The 16,044-nt window shown below is 54.8% G+C and overlaps 1 protein-coding gene across 13 annotated transcripts; it reads left to right on the forward strand.

Annotated features, from left to right (window-relative positions):
- The first annotated feature begins 88 nt into the window (after positions 1–88).
- Positions 89–15,732, forward strand: PTCH2 (patched 2). 13 transcript variants are annotated; one of them, XM_073790657.1, is made up of 22 exons: positions 89–223; positions 663–855; positions 7,134–7,323; positions 7,431–7,500; positions 7,691–7,782; positions 8,423–8,531; positions 9,220–9,341; positions 9,490–9,637; positions 9,723–9,854; positions 9,937–10,092; positions 10,177–10,269; positions 10,547–10,672; positions 10,785–10,903; positions 11,010–11,358; positions 11,487–11,820; positions 11,912–12,054; positions 12,140–12,320; positions 12,448–12,728; positions 12,818–12,955; positions 14,227–14,369; positions 14,457–14,556; positions 14,930–15,732. In XM_073790657.1, exons 1-22 carry the CDS (start codon positions 152–154, stop codon positions 15,191–15,193), a joined length of 3,555 nt encoding a protein of 1,184 aa, XP_073646758.1. In that variant the 5' UTR covers positions 89–151; the 3' UTR covers positions 15,194–15,732. The 13 variants fall into 13 exon arrangements, 9 of the variants coding, with proteins under 9 accessions (XP_073646758.1, XP_073646750.1, XP_033723464.1 ...); XM_073790649.1 differs by having other exon boundaries at positions 8,423–8,618; positions 14,930–15,731; XM_033867573.2 differs by having other exon boundaries at positions 8,423–8,618; positions 11,508–11,820; positions 14,930–15,731.
- The last annotated feature ends 312 nt before the right edge of the window (positions 15,733–16,044 follow it).

A 16,044-nucleotide genomic window follows, 5' to 3' on the forward strand; every position in this document is an offset into this window, starting at 1 on the left:
CTCACGAACGCCACTGTACACCCGTACCCGCGGCTAAGCGGCCCCACTGAATTCCGACGCGGGACCTCGCGGTACGCGGGACCAGGCCAGCCTATGGGGGCGCCCAGATAACGCGGGTTGGGGGCGCCCAGGCCCCCCCATCCCCGCCAGCATGGCTCGGCCGCCACCCCTTGGGGAGCTGCCCCCGGGCTACACACCCCCAGCTCGATCTGCAGCACCCCAGGTGAGTGGAGGGGAAGCCGGAAGAAGGGGCCGGGTCTAGAGACCCCAGGTCTGTCACTCGGCAAGGTGTGATGTCTCTTAAATGCCATGTGTTATTGGCCCTCGCCCGGGAAGGCTGTGTTGTGTGTCCGTGTCTTCTCCTGCTCTGCCCGGTGGGAGTAGGTGTGTCTATGTCCACCTCTGTCCACCTGAGAACAGGTGTGTGTATATGTATCCTATCTCAGAAAGGAATCTGTGCCTTCCTCAGGTGTATATTGGGTGGGAAGCAGGGAATGGAGTCAAATTTTTTCCAAGTTTGGGCCCGTGTCTGTTTAGGTCCTCTGTCTTGTATCCAGAAACCAAGAAGCTAGAGCTTGGTAGAGGGCGTAATAAGGAGAAAAGGGAAAGGTTTCATGTGTTGTTGCAGTAATGCCTGGCTGACCCTTCTCTTTCCATCCCAGATCCTAGCTGGGAGCCTTCAGGCTCCACTCTGGCTTCGTGCTTACTTCCAGGGCCTGCTCTTCTCTCTGGGCTGTGGGATCCAGAGACACTGTGGCAAAGTGCTCTTCCTGGGACTTTTGGCCTTTGGGGCCCTAGCATTGGGTCTCCGCGTGGCCATCATTGAAACAGACCTAGAACAGCTCTGGGTGGAAGGTGAGTTATGGACACTGGCCATAGCTGCTTGGGTATGGTGAGAACAGGGTGAGGAGCTGGCTACCGAGTTCTAGTGGGCTTTGCGCTGGGTCTGGAGGGGGCACCTGCCTTCCAGAGCCTGGGCGTCTGGGAGCCCTGCTCCCTCTCACATCCATAAATGGACATCTGCAGATGGTGGAACCCTGTGAATGGGTATATGGAACAGTTATCTGTGAGTGCGTGTGTGTTTATTTAGCATTTACTGGCAATCTTTAATATGTATTTGACTGCACTGCAGTGCTTGTAAAGGCAACTAAAACAAGACCCATCTTTCAGTAGCAAGGAAAGTAAAATATATGCTGGGATATAATATCCAATATAATACAAAGCAGAAAATGATAATGTTGTATAAAAGAAGGCAGGGAGAGATCTCATCTAACTAGGAGAATCAGAAAAGTTAGAACTAGAAGGCTGGGGAAACAGTAAATCATCTGGCAGGCCTCCAGGGAGAGGTCCCATACACCGAGGTCCCCTGCAACCATTTAGTGGGAAAGTGGCACAGAATCTGTACTTTGAGGCAACAGCAGAGTCACATGGAACCAGATCTTCACTTCCTAATGGCAGCATTAGAGTAAAATCATTTCTTATTAATAGTTTTGGCATAACTCTCTTTTGCTGGAGCCTGGTATGGCAACCCTTTAACAGAGTCCAACTCCCCTCTGTTCTTTCCTGGGAAATTTACATTTGTGGGCTCTCCCAAACCTCCCCCAGCCCTGGCCCACACCCAAAGGCAGGGCCCAGGTTAGACTCTCACACCCTTGAGTTGTTTTAAATGCTAGCAAGCCCTAGGATCCAGAGCAGATGTTTCTTGGAGCCTGCCTGCCTATTGGGCTCCCACACCCCATCCCCACCCAACCCCCCAGCCCTCTGCAGACCCTCACATATATACACACTCTAGGTCAGCCCTGGGGTCCGGAGCAGATGTTTCTCTGTGCCTGCCTGCCCCCAGCCCCAAGACAAACGTGCGCACACGCACAGGCACATAGCCCCACCCACACTGCTGCTGCCTGGGTGGTCCCAAATGACTCTTGGATTTCCTGCCACAGTAGAGGCTGTCTCCCACCTCTTCTTCCTTCTCCATTCCCCAGATCTTCCCAATCTAAACACTGCTTGAACCTCCATGTTTCCTCATCCTTTCTCCTACACTCCAGCACAGGATAGGCTAGATCCCACTGGATTTTTGCTGCTCCGTGTGCGAGGGTGATATAAGAGGGTGGTAATCAATTCCTAGGTCTTTTCTCTTTATGTCAGAATGTCACTCTGGGACTTCCCTGGTGGCGCAGTGGTTAAGAATCCGCCTGCCAACGCAGGAGACACGGGTTCAAGCCCTGGTCTGGGAGGATCCCACATGCCGCGGAGCAACAAGGCCCGTGCACCACAACTACCGAGCCTGTGCTCTAGGGCCCGCGAGCCACAACTACTGAAGCCCTAGAGCCCGTGCTCTGCAACAAGAGAAGCCACTGCTATGAGAAGTGCGCACACCATAACGAAGAGTAGCCCCCGCTCAGCGCAACTAGAGAAAGCCTGTGCACAGCAACAAAGACCCAATGCAGCCAAAAATAAAAATAAATAAATTTATTTTTTAAAAAAAGACATTACTTAAAAACAAAAAAGAATATCACTCTGCCCTGTATTAGCTGGGGCTACGGGTGAGGTGAAAGCAGTGATCTTGACCTGATCTTTTCTCTGTACATCTGTCATTGAGGCTTCTTCCAACAATGCCCTAGGCAGTGAGGACTGAAGGGTATTTTCCATTCCTTTCCTGTTTTGTTAATGCAGAAAGCAAAGAAAGAAGCTAGACATTAGCTATCAGAGTTCTGGACTCTCCAGCTTTGCCGTGGTGAGATTTGGAATGTGACTTCTCCTTCCTGATCAATATTAAAGCTGAAAGACTCAGATAAATTCTCTAAAATAAAAATCACAGGGAATCCCCTGGTGGTCCAGTGGTTAGGACTCTGTGTTCTCACTGCCGAGGGCCCGGGTTTGATCCCTGGTCGGCAAACTAAGATCCCGCAAGCCAGGTGGTGTGGACAAAAAACAGAAGAAAGAAAGGAAGGAAGGAAAGAAAAGAAAAGGAAAATCACAACATGTAGCCCAATTAGTACTTACAGGAACAGTGATAGAGATGGTTTGAAACTGGAGCTGTCCCTGAAGATAAGGAACATACAGCCCTTCTGTCTGGAAGGCAGGGGACAGCCACATATCAATTGGTGGAACCACTATTCACTCAGACACCCAAGGCTGAAACCTTGAGGGTCAGCCTCAGTTCTTCTTGCTCACCTGATTGGTCACTAAACAATTAAAATTCTTCCTTCTCAGCCTCTCTCAGATCCCTCCTTTCCACACTTGCAGCTGTTGCTCTAGTTGAGGCCTGGCAGTACACTCCTGATTGTATCATTTAGCATGCTTTTAGCCACATGAAAGAGAGAGGGAAAGAGGGAGGAAGGAAGAAGAAGGCTGATTTATTATCCCCCCCAACAAGGAGTCTAGCAGTAGACAGTAGAGAAGTTCCAGCACGGATAATTCAGCAATCTAAGGACATCAGCAAGGACCCAGTTTCCTTCTATCTTTCTCCTCTGCCTTCTGCATGTTGGGCTTTTGTCCTCAGGCTTATCACCTCCTTCTCCCAAGGTGGCTGCTGCAGTGGTAGAAAAGGGAAGTCATCCCTGTCTTGCATCCCTTTTTGAAAGTGAGGAAAAATACACCACCTACCCCTCCCCACCATCCACCCCCACTGACTTCCCATTTGGTTATATACTTTGGCAAGAACTGTGTAGCATCTTATGCCTAAATCCTTCACTTGGCAAAGACGGTGGAATTACTGTGATTGACTTATTAGACTAATCAAGTTTCACCTCCTAAGGCTGGGGAAGGGCCCAGCTGCCCTAAATCATTAGGCCTTTCAGAGGATGGCCCAGGAAATCGAGGTCTATTAAGTGACTCATCTTTCCCCCTCACCTTCAAATCTGCCTCAGCACTGCCCTCCTGTGGTGCTTCTAAATCTAGCCAAGTCAGTCCCTGCTTAGAGCCCTTCCACCACTCTCTACTGGGTTTCGGGGAGTCTCCAAAACCAAGTTCAAGCTCCTTAGCATACTCTAGGCTGCTTATCCAGTTTTGTCTCTGCCTCACTCTTAGCAGCCCAGCAACACAGAGCCTCTTACAGTTACCTGCACACACTTGGTCCAGAACCCCTTTCCCTGATTTCTTTCCCTGGCCAACTCCTGTGCATCATTCACAGCTCAGCTCCAGAATATATCAGGTGATGAAGAAGCCAGGTCATCTCACTTCTCTTCTTAAAACATAACATGGCTCCCATTCCACACAGAGACAGCTTGAGTCCCTACAATAGCTTCCAGGTCCTCACATGTGAAATTTCTGGACCAAAAATTATGAACATTTCTGAGGATCCTAAAACATACTGCAGTATTGCTTTCCCCCAAATATTGTACCAAATTAAACTCCTGCAGTAGGTAAGTTAGAATGCATTCCTGTAAGCCAGCAATGAGTACTACCAATTCTTAAATTTTTGCTAATTTGGAAGATGATAATTCATTGCTATTTTAATTTGCATTTATTGGATTACCTATAAAGTGGACTCTTCTTCCATGCTGGCTAACTGGTTATATTCTCCCTTTTGTAAAGTTTTTTTCTTTTCCCCCCACAGTTCAGTGGCTTTTATTTATTTATTTATTTTAACATCTTTATTGGAGTATAATTGCTTTACAATGGTGTGTTAGTTTCTGCTTTATAACACAGTGAATCAGCTATATATATACATATGTCCCCGTATCTCTTCCCTCTTGCACCTCCCTCCCACCCTCCCTATCCCACCCCTCTAGGCGGTCACAAAGCACCGAGCTGATCTCCCTGTGCTATTCGGCTGCTTCCCACTAGCTATCTGTTTTACATTTGGTAGTGTATATATGTCCATGCCACTCTCTCACTTCATCCCAGCTTACCCTTCCCCCTCCCCATGTCCTCAAGTCCATTCTCTACGTCTGCGTCTTTATTCCTGCGTCTTTATATCCTTCCCCTAAGTTCTTCAGAGTGATTTTTTTTTTTTTTAGATCCCATATATATGTGTTAGCATACGGTATTTGTTTTTCTCTTTCTGACTTACTTCACTCTGTATGACAGACTCTAGGTCCATCCACCTCACTACAAATAACTCAATTTCATTTCTTTTTATGGCTGAGTGATATTCCATTGTATATATGCGCCCCTTTTGTAAAGTTTTCAACAAATGTGATGATTTTGACGTCTCCTTCCCCTGTTCCCCCTGCTTCTTCCCCACTCACTTACAGTCTCTTTTTCTCTCCAGTTCTTTCTCATTTTTCCATCATATCATTTCTCTCCCAGCAGCCATTGAATAATAACTCCATATCTGTACCTACTGTGTTCTGGACAACTTCCTAAGTACTTTGCTCACATTGATTCTAATTCTACCAAGGTAGGCATTTCTCCATTTCACAGATGAGAACATTGGGGGTCAGAGAGACTAAGTAATCTACTCAAGCACAGACCAAGCACCAGAGCCAAGACCCAAAGCCAGGTCTGTCCAGAGCCTTTGTGCCCCCCCCCCGCCCCATCTCTTCTTGCCTCACAATACATCCTAGTGCATCTGTCCTCCTATCTGTCATCATCATCGTCAGCGAAGACTTATCTTTTTCTCTTCCTCATTTTCTCTGAGGATTCCTTATTCTCTTTGATGCCGTGTTTTTTTTTTTTTTTGGCCACGCAACGTGGCTTGCAGGGATCTTAGATCCCTGACCAGGGATCGAACCCATGCCCTCGGCAGTGAGAATGCAGAGTCTCAACCACTGGACCTCCAGGGAATTCCCTTGATGCTGTATTTTAAATTGTGCTTGTCTCTTTCTCTTGCTTTCTTATTAGCTCTGTCCGGGTTCTTTCTTTCTGCCATGCCTCCTTCCCCTCAGCAAACTCACTTACTGCGAGGAGCCTACCTCTGCCCTCCCCTCCTGTCCCTCCTTGTGGCAGCTCTGGCCCAAGCCTGATGAAATAAACACTGCAGTACGGACCTACTGCAGAGGAGTGGGTAGTCAGGAAAGGAAGAAAAAGAGTAGGTGGAATTGCCAGCAGAGAAGGCAGAATGATGGCTGTGTGAGACTGTTGTGGGGATGGGAGGTGTGAGCATATGGGTGAATCTGTGATGGGGAGTTACCAAGGGTTTGGGGCTCGCATGAGTGAGGGGATTGTGTGGGTTTGGAAAAGAGATTGGGGAGCATGATAATCCCAGGTGGGGCTGGAGTCTCAGAGAAGCAGTCCGTTGGGCCCCAAGGGTGGCAGTGACCTACAGGAAGAGGCCCCAGATGGGTTGAAGCAAGATTATGGGTCTAAGACCAGGCCAAGTCCACAAAGCCTCCGGGGTGGTTTGGGCCTGGCCCTCGCCTCCCCCAAACCACAGTCAGGTCATAGCATCCCTCACAGCATCCCCACCTCCCCAGATCCCAGGTACAGAGCTGGCCTCCATGGCCAGTGCAATGCAGGACTTGATCAAGGAGATGAAGGCAGGCCTGGCGCTGGGACTCCCTGTTGTCTGAACAGAGAGACTGGTGAAAGGGATCTTTTTCCCCAGGCCCGCTTTGATGTCACCTCTGCCGGGATCCAGGAGTGCTTCCATGAGTGGAAGCAGTATGTTGGCAGCATCACACTGAAAGACCGTCTGACCCTCCCCCGCACCTGTGCCACCACAGAGCCATTATTGCCAGGCACACCCCACCCCTTTGCAGAGCAGTTTGCAGAAAAGTGTCTGTCCACTGCCTGGGACAACCTGAACTAGGAACCAGCCCCAGCGCTAGACCTGTTCTTTTAGGAGACCCTCCAAGGGCAGCCTCCCTATTGGCCCCTCTGTCCCTCCTTCTCCTCCCCACCAGAGTAGAGAGGGACTGAGTGAGGGCTCCCTTACCAGGACACCCCCAGAACCCCACCCTGGCCCAGCTCATGTTGATCTCTCGTTTTAAAGTTATTTGCTCCAAACCCAGCCAGCCGGGTTCATGCTTAAACCTTAGGTCCCACAAGAATTCCACAGAGCCACACAGCTGGACCTCTCCACTCCAGATTCCAAGCAGAGGGCCAGGAGCCTGGGAGTCAGCATGGCCATCAGGGAGAAGCTTCCCCCACTTGTCCTGGGAGGCCTCTGTGGGTTAGGGTCCCATGTCCCCCAGAGCTCTGATCCACTGAGGCTCTTTCCCCCCAGCTTTCTCTCTCTGCTCTGGCAGCGGGCAGCCGGGTGAGCCAAGAGCTGCAATACACCAAGGAGAAGCTGGGGGAGGAGGCTGCGTACACCTCCCAGATGTTGATACAGACCCCGCGCCAGGAGGGGGAGAACGTCCTCACACCTGAGGCACTTGGCCTCCACCTCCAGGCAGCCCTCACCGCCAGTAAAGTGCAAGTATCACTCTATGGAAAGTGAGTCTGGCTGAGCCCCTGAGCAGCTGGGGGTGAGAGGTGCTGCAACAGGGCTGGAGCGGGAATCCCCCTCTTCTGCTGATGTCCTGTGCCCCTGGCTATTGCAGGTCCTGGGATTTGAACAAAATCTGCTACAAGTCAGGAGTTCCCCTAATTGAAAATGGAATGATTGAGCGGGTGAGTATCCTGAGCTGTTCTCTGAGACTAGGTAGAGGTGGAGCCTTTTCTGCAGTAAGGGAGGGCTTGGAGAGACGGGGAAGGGGGAGGTGGCGTCGGGAGGTGGGGGCATTGCAGAGGGCATCCTACAAAGGTCATGGAGAAAAGAGCCCAGGGACAGGACTGATATGGCCTGGGATGTCCCTGGCAGATGATTGAGAAGCTGTTTCCCTGCGTGATCCTCACCCCCCTCGACTGCTTCTGGGAAGGAGCCAAACTCCAAGGGGGCTCTGCCTACTTGCCGTGAGTGCTGCCACAGCTGCTCCCAGGGCCCTGCTTCATCCCCTGCCAGGAACTCCCCAGCAGAAAGGAGGGTGGGAGTAAAGATGATGATCAAAAGCTCACCCAGGGCCTAATTACCTCCCAGGCCAGGGTCAGCGCACCGGCAGCCTCAGGGCTCTCTCCACATCCCCCTTCGCCTCACCTCCGAAGGAGAGGCAGACCTGTCTTATTTAGACAAAACACGAAGATCTGTAAGATCTGAACAAAGGACGGAAAAGATCCCCAGAAAGACTTTGCCAGGGAGACTTAACTAGGTGTCAGCTCAGCTGTGACCCAGGCCAGAAAGAAAACCTGTTATAAGCAGGTGCCTGTATGGTTATGTATTAGATCCAAGGATAGACGGTTTGGGAAGGAATGCAATGGGGCTTTTCTGGGCCTTTTCATTGTGTTAAGTACCATCTGTCTTGAGGTCCATCTCAGCCCCGGTATCTGTCCACAGCTCACTGCAGCAGCCTGCTGGGCTGAGCCTTGCCCACCCTCCACACAGAGGGACAGATGAGCAGCTAGGAGGAGGGTGGGCTACTACATGGGTCCCATCGCAGTGGTTTGGAGGGTGGGCATTGATCCTTGATCCTCACCAACTGTAAGCTCTCCCCTGCAGGGGCCGCCCCGACATCCAGTGGACCAACCTGGATCCAGAGCAGCTGCTGGAGGAGCTGGGCCCCTTTGCCTCCCTTGAGGGCTTCCGGGAGCTGCTAGACAAGGCACAGGTGGGCCAGGCCTACGTGGGGCGGCCCTGTCTGCACCCTGACGACCTCCACTGCCCATCTAGTGCCCCTAACCATCACAGCAGGCAGGTGGGTTCCAGCCAGGTCTGCCAGGGACAGGTTATTTTCCTTCCCTTTCCCCTCATATGTTCCCCTGTTCTAGGAGAGAGCAGACTGCTCTGTGCTCTGCCCCCCCATTTCCTGGACGTTGTTACCCTGGCCCCACTGTGCTAGACACCTAGAGGGTCCCATTCCTATTCAGCTCTGCTAAAGAACCCTCAAGTGGCCTATGAATCCCTTTGTCCTTTCCTAAGCCCAGAAAGGCTGGACTTCATCAAAATACACGTTTACAGGGAAACAGGACAAATTAGCTAAGCACGAGTATCATACCTAATTTCCTGAGTGTCTGTGTGGCCCTGTGTACGTGGACCTTTTTCCAAAACCACCAAAGTTATGCCAGCTCCTCTCCGCAGCCTGTCTCTAGGCCTCTGCTCCCTCTTGTGGCCTCCTCTCTGCAGGACACTAGCTGCTCCCTTACAGAGTAGGCAAGAGGCTCAGCAGAACAGTTTTCTGCACTCCAGGTCCACAGAGCTCCGTGGCAAGCATGGTTCCTGGAGGTTCCAGCCCAGAGACACCCAGTTATCCAAAACCAGGGCCTTGAGTAATGAGCCCCTCCGCTGTCCCCCTCCAGGCTCCCAATGTGGCTCAGGAGTTGAGCGGGGGCTGCCATGGCTTCTCCCACAAGTTCATGCACTGGCAGGAGGAACTGCTGCTGGGAGGCATGGCCAGAGACCCCCAAGGACAGCTGCTGAGGTAGGGCCTCCCCTGGGAGTTGGTAAGGGCACCCCAGGTATGGGGAGCCACACCCTGATGCCAGGCAACTCTGGCAAAAGCCCCTTGCACACCCCCTCCTGAGTGTTCAGACCAGCTCTGACCCCTACTTCTCCTGTACCCCAACCAGGGCAGAGGCCCTGCAGAGCACCTTCCTGCTGATGAGTCCCCGCCAGCTCTACGAGCACTTCCGGGGCGACTACCAGACACACGACATCGGCTGGAGCGAGGAGCAGGCCGGCACGGTGCTGCAGGCCTGGCAGCGGCGCTTCGTGCAGGTCGGCATGGAGGCGTGGAGGTGGCGAGCGCGGCGCCCTGAGGCCGCTGCCACCTCCTGCCCCTCACACCGCCCTGTCTCTCCAGCTGGCGCAGGAGGCCCTGCCTGGGAACGCGTCCCAGCAGATCCACGCCTTCTCCTCCACCACCCTGGATGACATCCTGCACGCCTTCTCTGAAGTCAGCGCTGCCCGCGTGGTGGGAGGCTACCTGCTCATGGTGGGTCCTCCTGGCACCTTGTCCCCCACCACCGGCCCCCACCCTGGGAGGCCCTATCCAAGACTGCCCTCTCTCCCCACAGCTGGCCTACGCCTGCGTGACAATGCTGCGGTGGGACTGTGCTCAGTCCCAGGGTGCTGTGGGCCTCGCCGGGGTGCTGCTGGTGGCCCTAGCGGTGGCCTCGGGCCTCGGGCTCTGCGCCCTGCTCGGCATCGCCTTCAATGCCGCCACTACCCAGGTACGTCAAGACTGCGGGGCAGACTTGGGGGCCGATGGCCCAGGCTGCCCGGTTCCTCCAGCTGCCCACCCCATGCCCCTCCAGGTGCTGCCCTTCTTGGCACTGGGCATTGGCGTGGATGACATATTCCTGCTGGCACATGCCTTCACAGAGGCTCCACCTGGCACCCCTCTCCAGGTGAGGCCTCGTCCTCCAGCCTGGGCTCATCTGAGGCAGTGCTGCGTAGGGGCTCAGAGCCTCTTGGTTTGAGTGACCTTGGGCTGGTAATTAACCTCTCTGTGCCTCGTTTCCTCATCCGTGAACAGGGGTAATAATAGTGCTTGTGTCGTAAGGGTTGTAGTGAGGATCGGTGAGGTAATCCAAGTCGAGTACTTAGAACAGTACGATAAATATTAACTGCTATGAGGCTCCTTTCCCCCCCTCTGCCGTCCTTCACACTGCCTTGTCCTGACAGGAGCGCACAGGTGAGTGTCTGCAGCGCACAGGCACCAGCGTTGCACTCACGTCCATCAACAACATGGTCGCCTTCTTCATGGCTGCCCTAGTTCCCATCCCTGCACTGCGGGCCTTCTCCTTGCAGGTGAGGAGGGCCACACAGACACTCACCTCACAGACGGGGCCCGGGCTCAGGGTGAGCATGGAGCCGGAGCAGGCTTCATCCAGGCTTTGTGCCCCTCCTGTCCATCCCGCAGGCGGCAGTAGTGGTTGGCTGCAACTTTGCAGCCGTGATGCTTGTCTTCCCAGCGGTCCTCAGCCTGGACCTGCACCGGCGCCACTGCCAGCGCCTCGATGTGCTCTGCTGCTTCTCTAGGTATCCCTAACCCACCAGACCATCCTTCCTTGGCCCCATCCCGTCCTGTCGCTTCAGCAGCATTTCCAGGCACAGACCCATCACCCTCTCTCTCTGCCTCTTCCAGCCCCTGCTCTGCTCGGGTGATTCAGATTCTGCCCCAGGAGCTGGGGGATAGGACAGTACCAGTGGGCATTGCTCACCTGACTGCCACTGTTCAGGCATTTGCGCACTGTGAAGCCAGCAGCCAGCATGTGGTCACCATCCTGCCTCCCCAAGCCCACCTGGTGCCCCCACCTTCTGACCCACTGGCCTCTGAGCTCTTCAGCCCAGGAGGGTCAACACGGGACCTTCTAGGCCAGGAGGAGGGGACAAGGCAGAAGGCAGCCTGCAAGTCCCTGCCCTGCGCCCGCTGGAATCTTGCCCATTTCGCCCGCTCTCAGTTTGCACCCTTGCTGCTCCAGTCCCACACCAAGGTAAGCCTCCAGGCCCAGGCAGGTCAAGGTGAGACACAGCAGAGGCTTCTTAGGTATCTCTGGGCCCCAAGAAGGGACGAGGGCTTAGCCCAGCATCTGAGGGCCCAAGGGTATCCCTGGGCCTCCAGCTTGGTTGCCGTTTCCCACAGGCCATGGTGCTGGTACTTTCTGGGGCTCTTCTGGGCCTGAGCCTCTATGGATCGACCTTGGTGCAGGATGGGCTGGCCCTGACAGATGTGGTGCCTCGGGGCACCAAGGAGCATGCCTTCCTGAGCGCCCAGCTCAGGTACTTCTCTCTGTACGAGGTGGCCCTGGTGACACAGGGTGGCTTTGACTACGCCCACTCCCAACGCGCCCTCTTTGATCTGCACCAGCGCTTCAGTTCCCTCAAGGCAGTGCTGCCCCCACCGGCCACGCAGGCACCCCGCACCTGGCTGCACTATTACCGCAACTGGCTACAGGGTGAGAGGCAAGGAGACCGGCAGGGAGGGCTGCGGCCAGCAGGAGCTCCCAGAGCTCCAGGCCAACCGGACCCCACCCTGTTTTCTCCCAGGAATCCAGGCTGCGTTTGACCAGGACTGGGCTTCTGGGCGCATCACCCACCACTCATACCGCAATGGCTCTGAGGATGGGGCCCTAGCCTACAAGCTGCTCATCCAGACCGGGGATGCCCAGGAGCCTCTTGATTTCAGCCAGGTTAGGAGAGGACTGGAAGGGTCAGGGAGCACCCTGGGGCTCCAGGCCCCATGGGCCCAGCCTTCAGCTCTCTCTGCCTCTGCAGCTGACCACAAGGAAGCTGGTGGACAAGGACGGGCTGATTCCACCTGAGCTCTTCTACGTGGGGCTGACCGTGTGGGTGAGCAGTGACCCTCTGGGTCTGGCAGCCTCACAAGCCAACTTCTACCCCCCACCTCCTGAGTGGCTGCATGACAAGTACGACACCACCGGGGAGAACCTTCGCAGTGAGTCCCAGGGGAGCCCGCAGAGCCTAGGCCTGGGCCCACACGGGCCCTACCCTAAGGCCCTGCCCACTGCTCCCGGTGCTTACTGGCCACCCCTCCCTCTCCCTCCGTCCCCTCCCCTCCACAGTCCCGGCGGCCCAGCCCCTGGAGTTTGCCCAGTTCCCCTTTCTACTGCACGGACTCCAGAAGACTGCAGACTTCGTGGAGACCATTGAGGGGGCCCGGGCAGCGTGTGCCGAGGCAGGCCAGGCTGGGGTGCACGCCTACCCCAGCGGCTCCCCCTTCCTCTTCTGGGAGCAGTATCTGGGCCTGCGGCGCTGCTTCCTGCTGGCGGTCTGCATCCTGCTGGTGTGCACTTTCCTCGTCTGCGCCCTGCTGCTGCTCAACCCCTGGGCAGCTTCCCTCATAGTGAGTCCTTGCAGGGGTGGGGCTGGAGAGACCCATAGCTCCCCACCCTGCCCTGCCCAGGAGCCCTGGGTGAGCCCTGCCCTCCCCAGGTACTGGTCCTGGCAGTGATGACCGTGGAGCTCTTTGGCATCATGGGTTTCCTGGGCATCAAGCTGAGCGCCATCCCCGTGGTGATCCTTGTGGCGTCTGTAGGCATTGGTGTCGAGTTCACGGTCCATGTGGCTCTGGTGAGCACAGGCACTAGGGGAGGGGTGGGCCAGCTGATTTGGTATTCAACAAATATTGATCAAGCACCTACTATGTGCTAGGTACTATTTAAGAACTGAGGAGATAAGAGCACTACAGACGGGCTTTACCTTCAAGGAGCTTATTCTAGAGCATAGAGATAAGCAATAAACATGTAAACAAACAAATAAATAAGCAGCCATTTCAGTAGAGAGGAGGGACAAAGGCCTGACCAGAAAGGGGGGAGGACAGAATGGAAGGTGAGAAAATGGGAACCAACAATTCTTTTGGATGGATTTACAGTGAAGAGGATCAGAGAAATGGGGTGGTGGCTGGATGGCAAGATCCCACCAAGACAGAGATATTAGAACAGAGGCAGGCAGGCCTCTCTCACAGCCTCATGGTCTCTGGCAGGGGAGGAGTGTGGGTGGGGTGGGGGGCGTGGACCAGCTGGCAGCTCCGGCACAGACCTGGCCAGACCCCGCAAACAGCTCCCTTCTTTCTTCCCCCATAAAAGCCTTATTATTTTTCTGCTTATAAGAATAATATATACTCCTTGGGAGACAAAAAATGTCAGCATGCTGGAAAGTAGAAAGAATTAGAAATCCTCTGAAATGCCACCCCTAGAAGTTATCACTTTGGTGTCCATCCTTCTAGACCAGGGGTTGGCAAACTTTTTTCTGTAAAGGACCAGATAGTAAATATTTTAGGCTTGGCAGGCCATATCGTCTCTGTGGCAACTCTGCCGGGGTAGCCCAAAAGCATCCATAGATACTATGTGCACGAATGGGTGTGGCTGTGTTTCAACAAAACTTTATTTACAAAAAAACGTGGGACAGGGCTTCCCTGGTGGCGCAGTGGTTGGGAGTCCGCCTGCCGGTGCAGGGGACGCGGGTTCGTGCCCCGGTCCGGGAGGATCCCGCATGCCGCGGAGCAGCTGGGCCCGTGAGCCATGGCCGCTGAGCATGCGCGTCCGATGCCTGTGCTCCGCAGCGGGAGAGGCCACAGCAGTGGGAGGCCCGCGTACCACAAAAAAAAAAAAAAAAAAAAAACGTGGGACAGACTGTAGTTTGCCAGCCTATTCTAGACATCCCTGCGTCTCACTCATCTATACAGTGTTACCTATATGGACTCGTGCTTGCGTTCTGGGCACCTCCCAGGGACTCGGTTCACCTGGCCTTCTGTGGGCCAAGGCATGGGTGAGCCCTGGGGACACAGATGAGCTGGCCGTGGTTGGCCAAGGAGCAGCTCCAGGACCACTTTATTCCCTTAGGGCTTCCTGACCTCCCAGGGTAGCCGGAACCTCCGGGCTGCCCGGGCCCTAGAGCACACATTGGCCCCAGTGACCGATGGGGCCGTCTCCACATTGCTGGGTCTGCTCATGCTTGCTGGTTCCAACTTTGACTTCATTGTAAGGTAGGGGAGGGCTCGGGGCAAGGAGGCAGGGCTGGCCTGCACTGGCTGCAGGACCTGCCCAGACTGACCGGCCTCACACACCCCCAGGTACTTCTTCGTGGTGCTGACAGTACTCACACTCCTAGGCCTCCTCCATGGGCTCGTGCTGCTGCCTGTGCTGCTGTCCATCCTGGGCCCCCCACCAGAGGTGACCACCCTCCTTCTGCTCCCAGCCCAGGGGACGGGGTGGGACAGAGCCAGGGCAAAATGCCCTCAGCGGCCAACAGACATGGCTCAACTCACAGGGACCCCTCCCCATAAGTACCACCAGCTGAAGGTGGCAGCCTCCCCCTTTGCCCAGACATCATGTCCCTACCCCTCAGCCCTCCTGACTTCTTCTTGGGACCCACCTTAGCCATTTAGGTGCAGGGTTTGCCCCAGACCTCGACATCCTGTCCCTTGTCAGCTCTCATATCCTGCTGGAAGCCGCCAAAGACCCCAGCTTCCCAACCAGGGAGGTGCTGAAGGGGGCTGCGTCCCCAGTAGCCCCTGGGCTCACTGGGGCTGGTGTCTCCCCCAAGGTGGTACAGATGTACAAGGAGAGCCCGGAGGTCCTGAGCCCACCAGCTGCACAAGGAGGAGGGCTCAGGTGGGGGGTAGCCCCCACCCTTCCCCAGAGCTTTGCCAGAGTGACTACCTCCATGACCGTGGCCCTCCGCCCACCCCCACTGCCTGGTGCCTACATCCACCCGGCCTCTGAAGAGCCTACTTGGTCCCCTGCTGCCACACCAGCTGCCAGTGGCTCCAGCAACCTCAGTTCTAGGGGACCAGGTCCAGCCACCTGATGAAAGAGCAGCTGAAGCGTGGAGACCCTGTTCAGGCCACCTGAAGGCACTGGGAAGCCATGGGGGGTTATTGAATGCAGGGCGGACTCCTGGAGAGCCCTGCTGCTGCTGCTGTCTGCCTCCATCTCCTCCCCGACCCAGCCATCAGAGACCTCCCTGAGAGCCACACTAAGCCACCACCCTCTAGGCTGTGAGCAGCCTTGCACACCCGGGTGCTCCGTGCCTGTGCCCGTGACTGGGTGGGGTGAAAGTCAGCAAGCACTTCAGGCTGCAGTGCAGCCCTGTCCCCCCTCCCACCCCGCCCTGCTGCCCCCAGCAGACCAAGCCTGAGGGATCCTCTAGCACCCTTCTCCAGTCCTGGTGCCCCACTGCTTGCTGACTTCTGGGTAGGCTCTCTGTATCCCTGCCCACCTCTTACCACATAAATTATTTATATGGAGACGTTTATTTTTGTAGTTTGTATAGATGTTAGCTATGCTGAAAGTTTTATTTTTAAAAGTGAAATATATTCTATATGAACTCATCTCAAATGACTTTGGCGCTTTGTTTTCAGATAGAGCTGTGAGTTTGCAAGTGGAGGCATCGGGGCAGGTCGTGGGGCTACCCTAGTCCTTGGTGTGTTTTTTCACCTGGCACGTGAAGATGATGTTCAGCCAATGTGTAATGTATACATGGTAACAGGGTCTGGCTGAAGTGCTTAGTACACAAAGCGATACAAATGTTTTTGATGTCAAACCCCACCGTGTGGCTTTCAGAGCCATCATAAGCCAGCCTTGTGCACCTCTCCAGACTCATCACCCACCTTCCTTTGTGAGCGGCATGGGGGGATGGGCAGAGGGACACAGCCAGGC

Source organism: Tursiops truncatus, chromosome 1 (assembly GCF_011762595.2).
Source record: "Tursiops truncatus isolate mTurTru1 chromosome 1, mTurTru1.mat.Y, whole genome shotgun sequence".
Taxonomy (NCBI): Eukaryota; Metazoa; Chordata; class Mammalia; order Artiodactyla; family Delphinidae; genus Tursiops; species Tursiops truncatus.

What these genes read in the sequence shown, in the direction of transcription:
- PTCH2 (XM_073790649.1), top strand. Translation starts at nt 152, where the DNA reads ATGGCTCGGCCGCCACCCCTTGGGGAGCTGCCCCCGGGCTACACACCC. An exon ending in AAAATGGAATGATTGAGCGG is followed by an intron (nt 7,501 to 7,690) that starts GTGAGTATCCTG and finishes TGTCCCTGGCAG; the next exon opens with ATGATTGAGAAGCTGTTTCC. An exon ending in CACCGGGGAGAACCTTCGCA is followed by an intron (nt 12,321 to 12,447) that starts GTGAGTCCCAGG and finishes TCCCCTCCACAG; the next exon opens with TCCCGGCGGCCCAGCCCCTG.